Source organism: Xiphophorus maculatus, chromosome 23 (assembly GCF_002775205.1).
Source record: "Xiphophorus maculatus strain JP 163 A chromosome 23, X_maculatus-5.0-male, whole genome shotgun sequence".
In the NCBI taxonomy this organism is placed as follows: domain Eukaryota; kingdom Metazoa; phylum Chordata; class Actinopteri; order Cyprinodontiformes; family Poeciliidae; genus Xiphophorus; species Xiphophorus maculatus.
The window spans coordinates 14,046,374-14,062,248 of NC_036465.1; the positions used below are offsets into that span (position 1 = coordinate 14,046,374).

A 15,875-nucleotide genomic window follows, 5' to 3' on the forward strand; every position below is an offset into this window, starting at 1 on the left:
GGATGAATGTGTGCGCCTCACTGAGTGGATCTTGGAGGTGACGTGTCCGACCGTGAGAGGGTAAATATTCCCAAGAAGTTCCCGTGTCGGCTCCATTCAACATCATTCGCATATCTAAATCACTGACTTTTATCTTAATCCTCCCTCTCTGGGTTTATTGTCGGATTAAAAATTGAGCACTCATTTTTAGGTCAGTTGCTGAGAATCTTCCTTTTTTAAACGATCTTTGTTGCAGAGTGAAAGGGGGCGGAGCCAAAGGGACCCGAATCAAGATGGCCACCTTCACTGAGAGGTAAAGACGGAGCAGTTCCGCTCTTTAATCGTTTCTTTTTCACCGTCTTCCTTCGGTTTTCCTTAGCTTGCTGGCAGGGGTTATAAGTTTTGGGTTGAATTTAGTAAATGCAGAAGTCATTAAAGGTTTGGACGCCGCGAAGGAGCCCAGTACTAGTGAAAAAGTCTCCATCTCCGTTTCAATTGAATTAGCGGCTCGGCAGGATGTTAGCAAGGTTAGCATGATAGTGTTCTGATTTACAGAGCAGCTTATTCATACTCGTACTGTTGCCACTCATGTATTCCTCAACCAAAGAGCCGTATAGTGTTGCGGTTATTTTGTTTAACCTGTATGCACTGTGTTATTTTTTAAATTAATACGGGCGCAGATTAATTTTAGCAGTCGTTAGCCGCTGTGTTAGCTAATACGTTCTTGGCAATAGTCCAAACACGTTAATTCGCATCGGTAAGACTTGACAGGAATAAAGAGACGCGTTCGATGGAGTTTTGCCCTTTTTAAAATTCAAAAAGCAGCGTTTAGTACTATTTTATTTAAATACACATTGTGTGGTTGCAGGATTTAAATGGTAAAGATTTACCGGCAATTGATTTAAGGGCATATTTTATAACCACGACGAGCTCAAAGTTCAGGTGTATGGTTTAGCAGTTCCTCCTCAGGTTTGTAGCGCGTCCCCTCGGGTAATTATTTGGCTATTGCTCAATCAAACCAAACCAGAGTGCATGAACTGGAGATGTGCTGTTGGTTTTTCCTCCGCAGGATGGGGCCTGTCTTGTTGCTCTGGCTGGCCGTGTGCCTCAGTGGATCCTGGGCTGTGGACAAGGGCAACTTCAAGACCTGCGACCAAAGTGCTTTCTGCAAGTGAGTGGAACATGGAAACGTGATGCATTTAATTAAAGGCATATATCCAAATGAAAAGCACATGGCTGATTTATGACTGATGCCTGTTTTTACCTTGTGCCAGGCGGCAGCGAGCGATGAAGCCTGGTGAGTCCCCTTATCGGGCCCTGCTGGAAACCATGGAGCTGACCAACACCAGACTCACCCTGCAGCTCATCAATGACAATAACAAGGTAGATTGAAGTTGGATGATCACGTGGGTACATTAAATTAAGGGTTTTAAAGATAAAAACGGATCTTAAACTTTTCTATTTTAAGAATCAGGTAGATCTTGTAATGTTTAAGGAAATGCTCTTATGCTGTAAAACTCTGGTACTTTTAGTCATGATTATTGCATGTCTAATACATACAATACAGGGTTGTTAGAAGGGGGGAGGATATCTTATCAAAACATAAGTTTACCTTGACTTTACTCTCAACATAAATCTAAAGTAAAATAGCTTACAAAGAAAGATTAACATTCTTAATTTAATGAAAATTGACCCATAATTTTCTTCTAATGCTTTTAACTTATATTTTACAGTATTTAAATTTTGTCTTGCTTTTTTTTTTTTTTAGTTAAACATGGTGATGTTTGCCTGCCTGAAACATAGGGTTAATATTTACCTGACAGTAAAGGCTAAACATTATTGAAACAGTAACTTTCTCACAAAGATGGTTTTAACATCAACTGTAATTTCCAAGATTCCCACTTCTTTCCATTCAAACCATCAAGACACAATGGTTTCCAGTTATTGACTTGCACATCTTGTTGTTTTAGATTCATAAAATGCACAAGTATGTGCAACATTATAAAGGTGGCAACTTGATATTTGAGCACATATGAGCTCTGTAATACTGTATATAACTAATATATACATATTTTTAAAGTGATGAAAGTCGACTTTGACTAGTCGCTTTGGCATCGTAGAAATGCAGGAGAGGCTCCATAGTAACTGACAGGCTTTGTTACGTACAGCATATATACAGCAAATTTCATCTGCTTGGGAAAATAATTTATTGAATTAATTCTGCTTTAAAACTTGTGACTAGTCATCGCAGAGCACTAGTTAATCTAATTTGATGCCTCACCATGTTGAATCACAATTTTCAAGGCGGTTCAGCTGCTATAGTTATGGTAATGGAAAGTACTCTTCTAACTATTCTAGTAGATCTGTGACAGGATGGAAATACAAGACCTGACGTGTTGCAATAGTCAGGAAAAGATAAGACAACAAAACTTTATTACTACTATACTGTATGTGGCGTGATCGGACGCTTAAAAATAACAGGAAGATTAGATGAAGCGATTTGAATGGGCAAAACTCTGAATATTATAAGCATAATTAATTGAAGCAGTTGTGAATTATGGCTGAATGCTTGGCTAAAAATGGGACAAGAATGAATGAAATTAAGGCTTAATAGTCATACAAAATCAGTCACAGATTTGTTTGATTATTGTTCTTAAATTTTGACCTAATTGCAGAATCTTGGAGCATATTTAGTTTTTCTGCACAACCTTTATACTTTTTCTTTTACCTTAATCTTTGTTTGATCAATATTTTGTTGCTGTGTGGAATCTGCTGGGTGGTTTTTGCATCCAAATTAGAATAATTTTATATTAGTAAATCATTTTATTACTTAGAACTGTAGACGTCACTGTGGCTGTGCTTTTCTTTTTCCACCACCAGAGCTTGTTAAAATATGAAAGGAAGTGTGAACCTCCCCTAAGTATTTCTGCAGAGACTAAATAAAAGTTTGTTCCAAGAAATTAAACATCACACATGTGGAAATACGATTTTAGCAGATTAAAATCATATCATTGTGTAGGTCAGATCTGCCTCAAGGCGACATTCCTCCACAGAAACATCAAGAATGACCTTTCAGCTGTATTAAGTGTGACTTGCAGTTTGCCCTGCATGAAATGCTTTCTATGGCAAAAGTTGAAATTGCAGATTGGAGTGAGTTCTTTGTGTTTCTGGCTCAGTCCAATCAGCAATGTTGCTGCGGTGTTGAAGAGAAATCTGCTGATCTCTGCTTTCAGGTGCGTCTTCTGCTCGAGCTCTACCGTCTCCAGGGAAACATAACGAGGGTGAAGATTAACGAGCTGAAGCCTCTGAAGCCTCGCTATGAAGTCCCAGACGTGCTCATCAGGGAGCCGCCGACCGAGCCGTGAGTGTATCGTGATATTTCCCTCCTGCGTGGCGGATTCGTTTTTAGTCTGAGAGTCGAAAGTTTATTGCCACTAATTCAGAATACTTGTCCCCTAATTGAAGTTTTCCCCCCGTCCCAGTCTGTCTCTCCTGTCACAGGATGAGAACGGGGTGGTGCTGTCTCTGGGAGCGGAGTCCCAGAGGGTCATCGTCAGCGCCCGGCCCTTCAGGCTCGACATCGTGGAGGGACGCGACGTCCTGATGTCCCTGAACTCGCGAGGCCTGCTCAGTTTTGAGCACCTGAGGATGCGCAAGGACACGTGAGAGTCCACACACAAACACACACACACACGCGCCCACACACTTCCACACAAAGCCCTGTCGCTTTCTTTTTTTTTTTATAATCCACATCGTCACTCGGTGGATAAATTCAGTTTCTGTTCCCATGATATGGTTTGTTTTTTCAGTGCTGTCTCTGACTCGTTGTTCTGTCCTTTTCTCCTTATCATCCTAGTTTCTCCTATAAAGTAACTAGCACAGTGGCTAGCGTGTGGGATAATATCAAGAGGGTATTCTCTAGGTAAAGACCCTTAATGTGTATTCTGTTCCTTGTGCCTCTGCTGCCCGTAGTTACATAAGACTTAGGGTTTCCCATCGCACCAAGTTTATTTACCCTGAAATTAATGTGACTGTATGTTAGGGTGTGGCTGACTGTGTGCATGGAGGTGTTTGGATGTAGTTTTAAAACTGAGTCATCCTCACATTCAGACGCTTAAAGAATCAATCTGATCATTAGAAAAAGCTGCAGGGTTACATTTTAGCTCTGGGTTTGATTTAAATTTTCCACTTTTGTCAGATTTTTTTTTAAAAGCATTAACTCATCCATTGTCAAATCAGTAGCTCATCTGATGATCCAAATCTTTTAACTGCTTGATTTACAACATGTGGCAAGTAAAGTCTGAGTAAAGGGTTGAAGATGTAGATTTGAGTATTAATAACTCTTAAACTTTCTCACATTACAACCACAAACTATTTTACTGAGAATTTATCTGACGAACAACACAGAGTGGCATATAGTTAATTATAAAGTAGAAGTAAAGTAATTCATGTGTTTGAATAAGTGTTTAGATCTGAAAAGTGTGGCATGTATTAACATGCAGCACCGTTACTTTATAGAACCAGCTTTTGTTGTGATTGGAGTCGAGTCTTTTAGTTTGTGTCCACTAGCTTTATACATCTAGAGACTGAATTTCTCTTCATAAAACTATCGAGTTCAGTCAGATTGGATGGAGGACGACAATGTAAACGACAGTTTTCAAGTATTGCCACAGATTTCCAGACGATTTAAGTCTGGGCTTTGACTGGGACACTCTGATACTTCGCCATTGTAGCTCTGGCGCCATGTTTAGCTCTGTCAACCTCCACTGCAGCCTGAAGACTTCTCAAGTCTCTAATTCTGTGTTTCCACGGAGTGGGTCATTACACTATTTTGACATTGTATTGATGTTTGAGCAAAAACGCTGAACTTTTCACATGTGGATGTTTTTTAGCTGCAGACGAATCCTTTGCTACAAATGATCAAGCATTCACTGGAGTAATTCTGATTTTAGGCAGTAAAATGCTTGTTTTCTAATTTAAAAGAATTGTATTATTTGTATATTTGCATATATTAATGTACATCTAATGTATTAAAAAGGTTCTGTAGATTGTGCCCGTTTTTTTTATTTATTTGATTAATCATCAGACTAACCAATAGAATGATCGATTAATAAAATAATCGCTAGTTGTAGCTCTAGTATTTTTTTCATCAACCTCCTTCTGAAGAAAAGCATCCCTGTGGTGCAATCGGAGTCGTGCAGTTTTAGTTTTCACACCAACTTTTTGAGTATAAGCCATAAACCTTTACGTATGCGCTCTCTCCTATGTTTGCCTTTCTTTTAACACTTGTTTTATTCTTGACTCTTCTCCAGAAAGACCAGTTTTGTGGAATAGTTGTCAAATTCTTTTACCTTTGAAACCTCTGGCCTTGTTTCTAGTGCTAATGACAACTCTGTGTTGCTCTGTCTCAAAGTTAAAGTGTTATAAATACTCATCAAGTTCCCCTACTGAATGTCTGTCTGAGCCCACATGCACTCTGTCCCCTCAGACTTTGCTGATCAGCTCCCGTCAGCAACATCTCTCTTTGTGGTTCTACTTCTGATTGCAGTTTTGCATTAATTCAAGGTCATTTTAAATCGCTTCCTCTGGACAGTAACCGGTCAGGTCGGCTGCTCACTGCATGTTTACTGCTTAACGTCACGTACTTCTGCAGCTGAAGGATTTTTTTTTTTTTTTTTTTTAGAGCTGCTTCTAAGGGTTAAACTCTGGTGTTTTTGGATCTTCTCGGTTCTATCTGGGGGTTTTTAAGGTGGTGTATGCTGCAACGTGTTGAACCGTTGAGCTCTGGTCTTTCAATACCAAACCTGAAGTAGCCACAAGGCAGGAAGTTGTTCAGTCCCTATTTGTAATTAAAGCTAGGTCACTCTTTTTTGTAGTTTTATTTAGTCGTCTCTGCAGTGAGGGGACAATCATTAATCCTGCACCCTGTTCCATGTTGTTTTATTTACTTTTAACTATAGTTTAATTATCTCAGCATATTATTACCTCTCATGAGACGGTTGCCAAAGTGACGCTCTTTCTTTTCTACCCATCTTTCGCTCTGAGCAGTCAGGCTGACCCGGAGGCTGAGAACAAAGAGGGGACGGACCCGGCGAACCCGGCCGAGGTATTTGGAGATTCATTGTTTGGCTCTTTAGGTTTTATCTCATGGTTTCTGCTCCTCCATGACTAGTTTTGCCTTTTGACTACCAGACTGTAAAAGAAGAGGAAGAGAAAGTAGAAGACGGGATGTGGGAAGAGACGTTTAAATCTCACACAGACAGCAAACCGAGCGGTACAGCATGCAGTTTTAGCTTTAGCTGAAGGTATTTGTATGAGAGGTTGAAATGTTTTACCCGTCGTCTCTCTACTCAGGTCCTTCTGCCATTAGTTTAGACTTTTCATTGCCGGGCGTGGAGCACGTCTACGGCATCCCAGAACACGCAGACACCCTCAAGCTTAAAACGACAGAGTGAGTCTCAGCTGCACGTTTCATCTATCAAAGCCTCAAATGCAGAAATGACATGTGAATCGAATCCCTCTGGTTTTGTTTTCAGTAGTGGGGATCCGTATCGGCTGTATAACCTGGATGTTTTCCAGTATGAACTGTATAACCCGATGGCCCTGTATGGGGCAGTCCCAGTGATGTTGGCACACAACACTCAGCGTACTATGGGCATCTTCTGGCTCAACGCTGCAGAAACCTGGGTGGATATAAGTTCAAACACAGCAGGAAAGGTAAAGTCTGTTCTCCCTGACCAGAGATTAACCAGCAGAATTCACTTCCTGGTTTCCCCTTAAAGCCTCGAGGATTTTGAAATGAGTCCGGGAAATTTGTTTGTTTTAAAAATCCCATTTTGTTCCTCACTCCAGACGGTGTTTGGGAAAATGCTGGATTACGTTCAGGGCTCCAGTGAGACGCCACAGACGGATGTTCGTTGGATTTCAGAAAGTGGAATCATAGATGTCTTCCTCATGCTGGGACCGACTCCCAGAGACGTCTTCTCTCAGTACGCTTCTCTAACAGGTGAGAAAGAACATCAAATGAGACATAAGCTTTAATTTCCTTGGTTTCATGTTACCTTTCGGCTCCCTCTGAGTAGATTTTACATGGCGACTCTTAGAATTGTTGATTTGCAAATGAGGAAACTAACTAGTTGAAAACATCTGCAACCAAATGGCAGAGATCATCTTGTGTCTGTTTTCTGACCACTTTGGTCCTTCTGCCCCTCAGGCACTCAGGCATTCCCCCCTCTGGCCTCACTGGGATACCACCAGTGCCGCTGGAACTACAACGACCAGGAAGACGTGCGCTCGGTGGACGCCGGCTTCGACGAGCACGACATCCCTTACGACTTCATTTGGCTCGACATCGAGCACACGGACGGGAAGCGCTACTTTACCTGGGATCCTCACAAGTTTGCATCACCAAAGGAGATGCTGCAGGGTCTCCTGGACAAGAAACGCAAGGTACAGCTGACAAAATCTGTATATTTGTTTATTAAGACCCTAAAGAGTTCTTATGAAATCTAGAGTTTGGTTTTTATCCTTTTCCAAATATGGATATTTATCCATATGGATAAATCTCTGTTTTGACTAAACAGAGATTCTTAAAAAAAGAAGGGCTGTAATAGATTAATGTATATTTAAATCTGTAGTAATTTAAATTTATTTACTATTGTAATAGATTTATTGCCTAGTTCCATTGTGAAGCCAAATCATTCAGAAATGAACAAGAGGTTTTCCAGACTTGAAACAATCTTTTACATCAAATATGTGGTTCAGGCTATTTAAATCTCTATTTTAAGCTTCTACAGATAAACTGGAGGCATCAAAGATGAAACTGTACTTTAAAAAAATCTGTAGGTTGATCTAGGTGTTTTATACATTTTGGCTTATTCAATTTTGTCCAGATTCTATTAAAAAGGGGCAGAATTTCTCTTTACCATGTTGCTCTATTTTCCCAATTTGTGGATTTGAGATAAAAGTTTTTCACTTAAATATCCAGAATATTCTAAAAACTGTTGGAAACATAGAAATCTGAGTCTGGAAAAGTGGAGAGCTCTGAAATGAAAACATGATTAAGTCTTTTATGCAGCTTTATAGTTTCCTGAAGTAGATTTTAAACTCTGTTGGCTTGAAGCTCAGCATATTTTATTCCTTCCAGATGGTTGCGATCGTCGATCCTCACATCAAAGTAGACACAAACTACAAGATCCACAACGAGATCCGCTCTCGGGGTTTCTATGTGAAGAATAAAGATGGCGGAGACTACGAAGGCTGGTGCTGGCCTGGTAAGACTCCTACAACTCTGGCATGGTTTTATTTTTTTATCTAGAGATTAAAACCTGATTTCTTTTCTCTTCTCTTCTGTTTTCCTTCACTGCTGATGAATAAATAGGGAATGCAGGTTATCCAGACTTCACCCGTCCTGACATGAGGGCCTGGTGGGCCAGCCAGTTTGGTTACGATCAGTATGAGGTGAGTAGCTCATGTGGAGGTTTGTATTGTTGTAAATAATATGAAGCATTCAGCTGTGCAGAGCAAAGCTAGAAAACGAGAAACTGTCTTATTAAATGTTGGCACCTAATTCAACTTTGGAAACATTCACAACATTTTCTCTTTGCTTACATTTGAGTCTCAGACATGATTACCACCTTTGAATTAATTGCAATTTTTTCTCAGTTTTTAGGTTGTTTTGTGTCGTAGTTTAGATTAAACGGAGTGTGTCCACTCTGCAGGGCGCCATGGAGAACTTGTATACGTGGAATGACATGAATGAGCCATCCGTGTTCAACGGGCCGGAGGTCACCATGCACAAAGACGCAATGCACGAATCCTGGGAGCACCGCGAAGTGCACAACTTATACGGCCTTTATGTGGTCAGTGAGTTTAAGCCGAGTCACACTATGATTTTTAGACCACTCTTCTGTCTTTTTTTTAATTCTAACTAAATATGGAAAGAGTGATCTATTGTAACTAGATTTGGTACATCTACTTTTTGCTAGAAATTAGCTGGTAGGAAATGTAAAATAGTGATGAAATCCTCTGTTTTCCTGGCCTGCAGCACAGGGCCACAGCAGAGGGTTTGACCGAGAGGTCTGGAGGAGTCGAGAGACCGTTTGTCCTCACCAGAGCTTTCTTTGCTGGTTCCCAGCGCTACGGTGAGGCCATCAGCACCTTTACCTCCAGATTACCCGCTAACATCAACTCAACATCTGTTAAAAGATAAAACATTAGGCAAGCCTTTTTATATGCAAAATGTGTTGTTTTGCATGCAGGTGCTGTGTGGACTGGAGACAACGCTGCAGAGTGGGACCACCTGAAGATCTCTATCCCCATGTGTCTGAGTCTAGGCCTGGTGGGAATCTCTTTTTGTGGTGGTGAGTTTATAAACAAACACACAGCTTAGGTTGATGGTTATATTTGGCTTATTAAGAACATTTCTGCAATTACATTAACATGTTTGTTGTTTTTTTAGTTTATGTTTTGGATCTTATTTAAATCACTTGTATTATTATTAATTTTATATCTCTTATGATTTTATTTATAATTTCTAATATATATTTTAATGGAGTATCTTGTCAACAAATAAGCAATTTCCCTTTGGAGACCAATAAAGTATATTTCTGTTATTTTTATAGTTCATGTAATTTACAAAAAATGAAGCATAAAGTTGTTGAAGTTTTATATTTACCTCATCAATAATTGCAGAAACCTGCCTTGGTTGAGTAAAATAATGATTCTTATCAGCACTGTGGAAATAATCCAACTTAACACCCTGCAGTGTTTGGTAATGTCGCTATGGAAACAGGTCTGTCCTGTTGCCATAGTGATGGCAGAAGTTCCCCCAGTAATGAAGCGGCAGTTATTTTTCAGTTATGTTGGCTTGAATTATGCTGGCTGCTCTTCAGACTTTATTAAAATTAATGAATCTGTGTTTAACACAAAAAGAGATCTGGTGTGAGAAAAAGCTTCTTGATGATCAGTTTGATGTTTTTAATCAAAACCCTGTGGATTGAAAAGTCAGTTTTCTAGACTAAATGTGAAGTTGTGCAATGATCATACAAAACATGTTCTGTGTTTAAAACAGATTTCAAGTTTCTATTTAGTTTTAATTTTAGCTGTAGGTACTTTATTAATGTACAGTTCATATTGTTTTTAGGTATTTTTCTATTCAAGTGAATTTCCCCACTGTGGGATTAATAACAGACTGTTTCTATACAGCTGATGTCGGCGGGTTCTTTAAGTCGCCGAGCACCGAGCTGCTGGTGCGTTGGTACCAGACGGGAGCTTACCAGCCCTTCTTCCGGGCCCACGCCCACCTGGACACGCCGCGCCGCGAGCCCTGGCTGTTTGGTCCAGAAAACACGGCTCTGATGCGCGAAGCCATTCGCCAGCGCTACACGTTCTTGCCTTACTGGTACCAGCTGTTCTACCTCGCATATCACACTGGAGAACCCGTCATGAGGTGAGGACAGGGAACGGTTTTTCCCTCTCGTGTGTATTGCTGATGCTCAGAGGAGTGAGGTGTTCATTTGTAACATGATGCAATTATTGTTCATCAGGAAGATTTTGAGCTAAACAATTGAGGAGACGTATATCAAAGCGATTGGCTGCATTATTATTCCAAATTTGGTATTTTTCTTAAAACAAGAAAGATGTTCGTCCCATCGCATAGAAAAGCTTTGTCTTTCAGGTAAATAATAATCTGACTTTCCTCGTGTTGCAGGCCACTTTGGGTGGAGTATCCCCAGGATCCTGCTACTTTTGCTTTGGATGATGAGTATTTGCTCGGTGAGCCACAAAACACAAATCTCTTTCTGTAATGAGTATGAAGAGTTTCATCAGATTATTTCATGAATCTAATTACAAACTAGTTCTACCCTAGAACCGTTGTGCAGCTGTTTTCTCTCTAGTTTATCTTGATTCAGGGATTTTTGAAGTGGAGTAGAAATACTCCCTCTCCTACTTTGCCGCTATTATTGCTTTGCTGTTGCTAGAAAAAAATTAGTAACTTGTTTCTGCTGCCATCTTGTGGCCAAAAATGTTACGCAATGCAGGTTTAAAATTCGTCTTTACCAATGAAATGACTCACTGTGTAGCTTGTAGTAGTTTTACTCATGAAATCAGAATTTTTGAATAATAAAACATTCATAATTTTTCTCCTGTTTGCTGGTTTCTGCTGCAGGCCGAGACCTGTTGGTGCACCCTGTAACTGAAGAGGGAGCCAGAGGCGTCACTGCTTACCTGCCGGGGAAACACGAGGTGACGGATTCACTCTGCAGCAGGTTGTGATGGTTTTTAAGTTCAGGAGGTGATGCTTCACCCTGCGCGTCTGTCCTCAGGTCTGGTTTGACATCCACACCTTCCAGAAGCACAACGGTGGCCAAAACCTTTACATTCCTGTCACCATGAGCTCCGTAAGCTGTCACAAAAATTCAACATACAGTTGCAATGGATTTTAATGACGTCTCATTTTCCTGCTTTAGAGTAGTTCTTTAACCTCTGCTGTATTCTGTCACAAGTTCACTGATTTAGCTGGCTTTTTGTGCTTTCTTGCTAGATCCCGGTGTTCCAGCGCGGCGGCTCCATCATTCCCAGGAAGCTCCGAGTCCGCAGGTCTTCCACCTGCATGGAGCACGACCCGTACACTCTGTATGTGGCCCTTGATAATCAGGTGAAGAAACTTTGCGCCGTCTTAAGAGCAGCTGCAAGATTCTGCTGAGTCTGCTGGGTCGTCCTAATCAAAGCTCTGCTGTTGTTCAACAGAGAACGGCAGAGGGAGAGCTGTACATAGATGACGGCCACACCTTTAACTATGAGAAGAAAGAGTTGATCCACAGGAAGTTTTCCTTCGCCAACGGCGTCCTCTCCTCTGTGTGCGTTGCATCATCTCAGTGTTTCTCTCTTCGCTTTTCTTCCAGCTCAGATCTTGATACTAAAGAATGAAACTCGGGACGATAAAAGTGCAGATTTATCTGCTTCTGTAATGGTTACGCCTCATGTTTGAAGATGAATTTGTTCCTCTGTCTTCTCCACAGTGACCTTGAACCAAACGCCCAGTTTACAACCAAATCTTGGGTGGAACGCATCATTATACTGGGAGCCAGTAAACCCAGCATGGTTACTCTTAAAACTGCTGGTGAGTGATTGATGCTCTTTGTCACGTTATACAGGACACTAAAATAAACACTTTAGGGTTTTATGGGAAGGTAGAGGCTTAATTCAGATTAAAAATAACGGATTAGGGCGTGCCGTGGTGGCATAGGGCGTAGCGCAACCCGTATTTGGAGGCCTTGAGTCCTCGACGCGGCCGTCGCGGGTTCGACTCCCGGACCCAACGACATTTGCCGCATGTCTTCCCCCCTCTCCTTCCCTGTTTCCTGTCAGCCTACTATCACATAAGGGACACTAGAGCCCACAAAAGATCCCTTGGAGGGGTAAGAAAAAAAAATAACGGATTAAAAAAACGCATTAAAAAAGTGTTTATTTTAGGCTTTCGTATATAAGAGTTATTGGAGGATTATAATAAAGTTTAGAAGTAAACTAGAAAAATAACTAATTGATCTGTCACAGTAACAAAGTTTGCTGCATAATAAACTGTCCGAAAAATTATTGTGATAAGCAATAATGTCTTGAGACAATTTTCAACAATATAATGGGACAATAATGCTTGTTCGCCCTCTAAAAATCTAATAAACTTTAATTTTGTGCAGAGGACTACACATTGGAACTGGAAGACATTTTAAATATCCAAAATAACTATAAAACAACCAAAGATGATAGATAAAAACCATACACAATCAAAAGGACAAGTAAAATGGATTATGAAGCATCTATAAACAAAATTGCCCTTTAAAAAATATGAATCATCACAGTGGAAATTATCGAGCTTGTTTTAGTTTATCATGCAGTTATTTCGGTATTTGCTTATTATGACCAGCTTGTTTCATCAAAACTTTAAAATAAGATCATTTGAAGCATGAATTCTTGTCCTTACTGTCCTAACAAAAAAAAGTTCAGACTAAGAAATCTTCAGTTCTTAAGGTTTCCTGTTGTATTTTCTAATTGATCAGGAAACAAATTTTTTACATTTAACCACGTTGCCCCAATAGTTTCATATTATGATGTACTTTGAGCAAAAAAGTTGACCCTATATCAGTTTATCAGCATTGTTCTTTTGGCACGTAAGGTCCCCCCAAAACTTTTCAGAGGATGTGAATACTTTTCTCTTTTCGGTTTTGCAGATGGCGAGAACCAGCTGGAGTTTGATTTCGACGCCTCCATGTCTGTGTTAACAATCCGCAAGCCTGGGATGAACGTGGGGGCAGACTGGACCGTGACCCTGCAGTGACCCCCAGAGACAGAAGACGAAAACAGAAAACGAGCAAACTAGACTGAAACAGGAGGAGATGGAGAGAGTAGGGAATAGACAGACTCCATTAATACTTCAAACTAACTAGAGCAGGACGTCAGAGTAACTGCAGAAACACACAGATCACACTTTCCATCCACATTAACACAGTTTGTTGACGCTGAGCTCTGCCATTTCCTCTTTGTGTTCTGTCACACTAAGACCTGATGGCAACAATTAAAAAATTACTACTAGATAGGAAAATGTGTTTGTTTTTCAGGGAAGAAACGGAGTGGGTCGAGTCAACTTGGGAGTTTTTTGCTGCTGAATCTTCCTCTTGGTTTAGCACACTGTCTGCCTCATAAGAAACGCATCACTGTAAAGGGTGTTTGGTGTTTATAATGAAGGTCAACATTCTGATCACACAGTCCACCTACTGCTGATTCCTTTCTGAATTTGAAGAAATCTATCGTTCCTCTTATAGGCAAAATCTAATCAGGTAAGAGCTCAGCCTTCTTTCCTCGTGCGAATTTAAAAGTTGATGGACAGATTAACAACCGTCTCCTTTATGGCTCAAATCTTTTATCATGTTTTTTTTTTTTTTACTGTTTTCAACACCAGAAAAAGACTTCTTTGTTTAGCAGTCCTCAGCAAATCATTTTCCTCCAGTCTGTCATTGAGTTTCTCAGTCCTAAATAGAAATTATTTCTTTTTGTTGCTTCTATTTTGAAGTAATTTTCTTAATGGCACAGTTTGGGTTTTAAACTGGGGAGTGAACCACTGGCTGGATGATTCTGACAATGTGTTTTCTCTTTTGAGCCATTTTTCTTCCCTTCGTATCCTGTTTTTAATGCACTTACAGAATGGTGAGCCCTTAAGAAATTAGATTTTTGTGTGTTTCCTAGGCGTTAGTTGAAATCTTCATTTGGGTTTTGATCATTAGAACAACTAAACAGTTGTCAATTTAAAGCCATCTGAACTACAGAAACATCAATCCAAAATATGCATCAATCTGCCATCAAGCTCAATTGTCTGACCTGCAGGAGGGAAGGTTCTGCAAGTTTCTGTTTTCAAGAGCATAAATGTTACCTCTGCATTGTTTTTTGTTAATGGCTTGAATTGGTGAAAACGGAAGTTAACGATTGCACTTCAGCTGTCAAAGTAGTCTGATGTACTCTAACAGATGAGACCAAGTGAAAATAAACTTGACCAAATGTGAAAAATAACAAGTCTGATTTCTTCCAGTAATATTTTTGTTTGTTTTGGTTTTCTATGTCACTGTTTTCTAGGTATGGACAGCTATTTGTTTCAGACAGGGCAACTACTACAGAGCCCCCTAAGGGGACTATACTTAAACTGTTAACTTTGATGTTCAGTATTCCACCTTGTAATATTTTATCCAGTATGTTTTTGACTTACTGACTTAACACAAAAAATTTAGGCCAATTTTACAGGTTTTTGGACGGGTTGCGATGAACTTGTGGTATTTTAATTGAACCTGGTTAAACTGCTAATGGGTCCAATAAAAGTGGAATTTTTAAAAATGTATTTCAACAAATTAAAGGACAATAGAGTAGATGAAGAAAGTTCAAGACACATCTTCCATTAATCATAATGAGTACGGAGCAGGATAAGCAAATAAGTCGGATAAGAAGTGTTTGCCAATAATAAATGCTTCTGAAGAATACCGTAATACCCTGACACTGAGGTGTTGGTATGTAATGAGACTGTCAAACAGCAATGGTCTTCAGTCAGAAGCTTCTTCAGGTTCATTGCTAGACTGACTGCTACTGCAGATCAATTGATAGGTTTATTTTGTCATAACCTGCAAAGAATCAGCCAGAGACAGAGATTAGGTTTCTTTTAATTTCTTTTCTGCAGAATAGGAGAATTGAGAACAGACGCGACAAATCGCTGTCAAACACTGTCTGGACTCAATTCTGCCAGTTCTTTCTTTGCATTTCTCTTTATTGTATAGAAAAAGGAGGTTGGGCTTCTTCACACAGTCACACAGAGAATTGACCAACCGTCTTTACATTCTGAAACCTCCTATGGACATGCCCTTACAAGGGCATGTGACTGACCACAACTAATCAGTTACATATGGAACTAATAACACATGAATGTTTAACGTTTTTAGCTTCCAAGCAAACATCCTAAACAAAGTTAATGATATACTATACTACAAAAGAAAGAGAAGTTAAGTAAATATAAAAAGAAGAATAATATGAGAGTAATAATATAAAAGAATAATATGAAAAGAATAATATGAAAAGATAACTTATAAAATAAACTCATGAGTAAATGAACAGGAGGATAATTTTCCTAACATCAATCCTGCCCATAGAATCACCATCCACAATGAGTCTTTGAAGATAGTTCAATGACATCAGTTACAAAAACATAATTTCCCTTTCGGATAAAGTATTGTTGAATTGAATTTCCCTTGCGGCGATCCAGTGCAGTCGTGCGCTGATTGGCCGTGCTCATCTCCGGGGTATAAAATTAACCATTTAGAAGAAAGCAAAAGTTTTCACATTTTTAAAGAAAATGTTTACAA

General features: G+C 39.8%; 1 protein-coding gene across 2 annotated transcripts; it reads left to right on the forward strand.

The window, feature by feature from the left end:
• The first annotated feature begins 219 nt into the window (after positions 1 to 219).
• On the forward strand, positions 220 to 14,541 carry ganab (glucosidase II alpha subunit). Of its 2 annotated transcripts, XM_014474863.2 has the most exons (25): positions 220 to 292; positions 1,049 to 1,150; positions 1,254 to 1,362; positions 3,213 to 3,340; positions 3,462 to 3,641; positions 3,836 to 3,901; positions 6,028 to 6,085; positions 6,172 to 6,253; positions 6,334 to 6,430; positions 6,516 to 6,696; positions 6,832 to 6,985; positions 7,193 to 7,428; positions 8,126 to 8,252; positions 8,360 to 8,439; positions 8,700 to 8,840; positions 9,026 to 9,122; positions 9,240 to 9,341; positions 10,186 to 10,429; positions 10,691 to 10,755; positions 11,150 to 11,226; positions 11,307 to 11,381; positions 11,525 to 11,638; positions 11,731 to 11,840; positions 12,003 to 12,103; positions 13,209 to 14,541. In XM_014474863.2, exons 1-25 carry the CDS (start codon positions 273 to 275, stop codon positions 13,313 to 13,315), a joined length of 2,853 nt encoding a protein of 950 aa, XP_014330349.2. In that variant the 5' UTR covers positions 220 to 272; the 3' UTR covers positions 13,316 to 14,541. The 2 variants fall into 2 exon arrangements, with proteins under 2 accessions (XP_014330349.2, XP_023184445.1); XM_023328677.1 differs by lacking the exon at positions 3,836 to 3,901 and having other exon boundaries at positions 221 to 292.
• Positions 14,542 to 15,875: the final 1,334 nt, after the last annotated feature.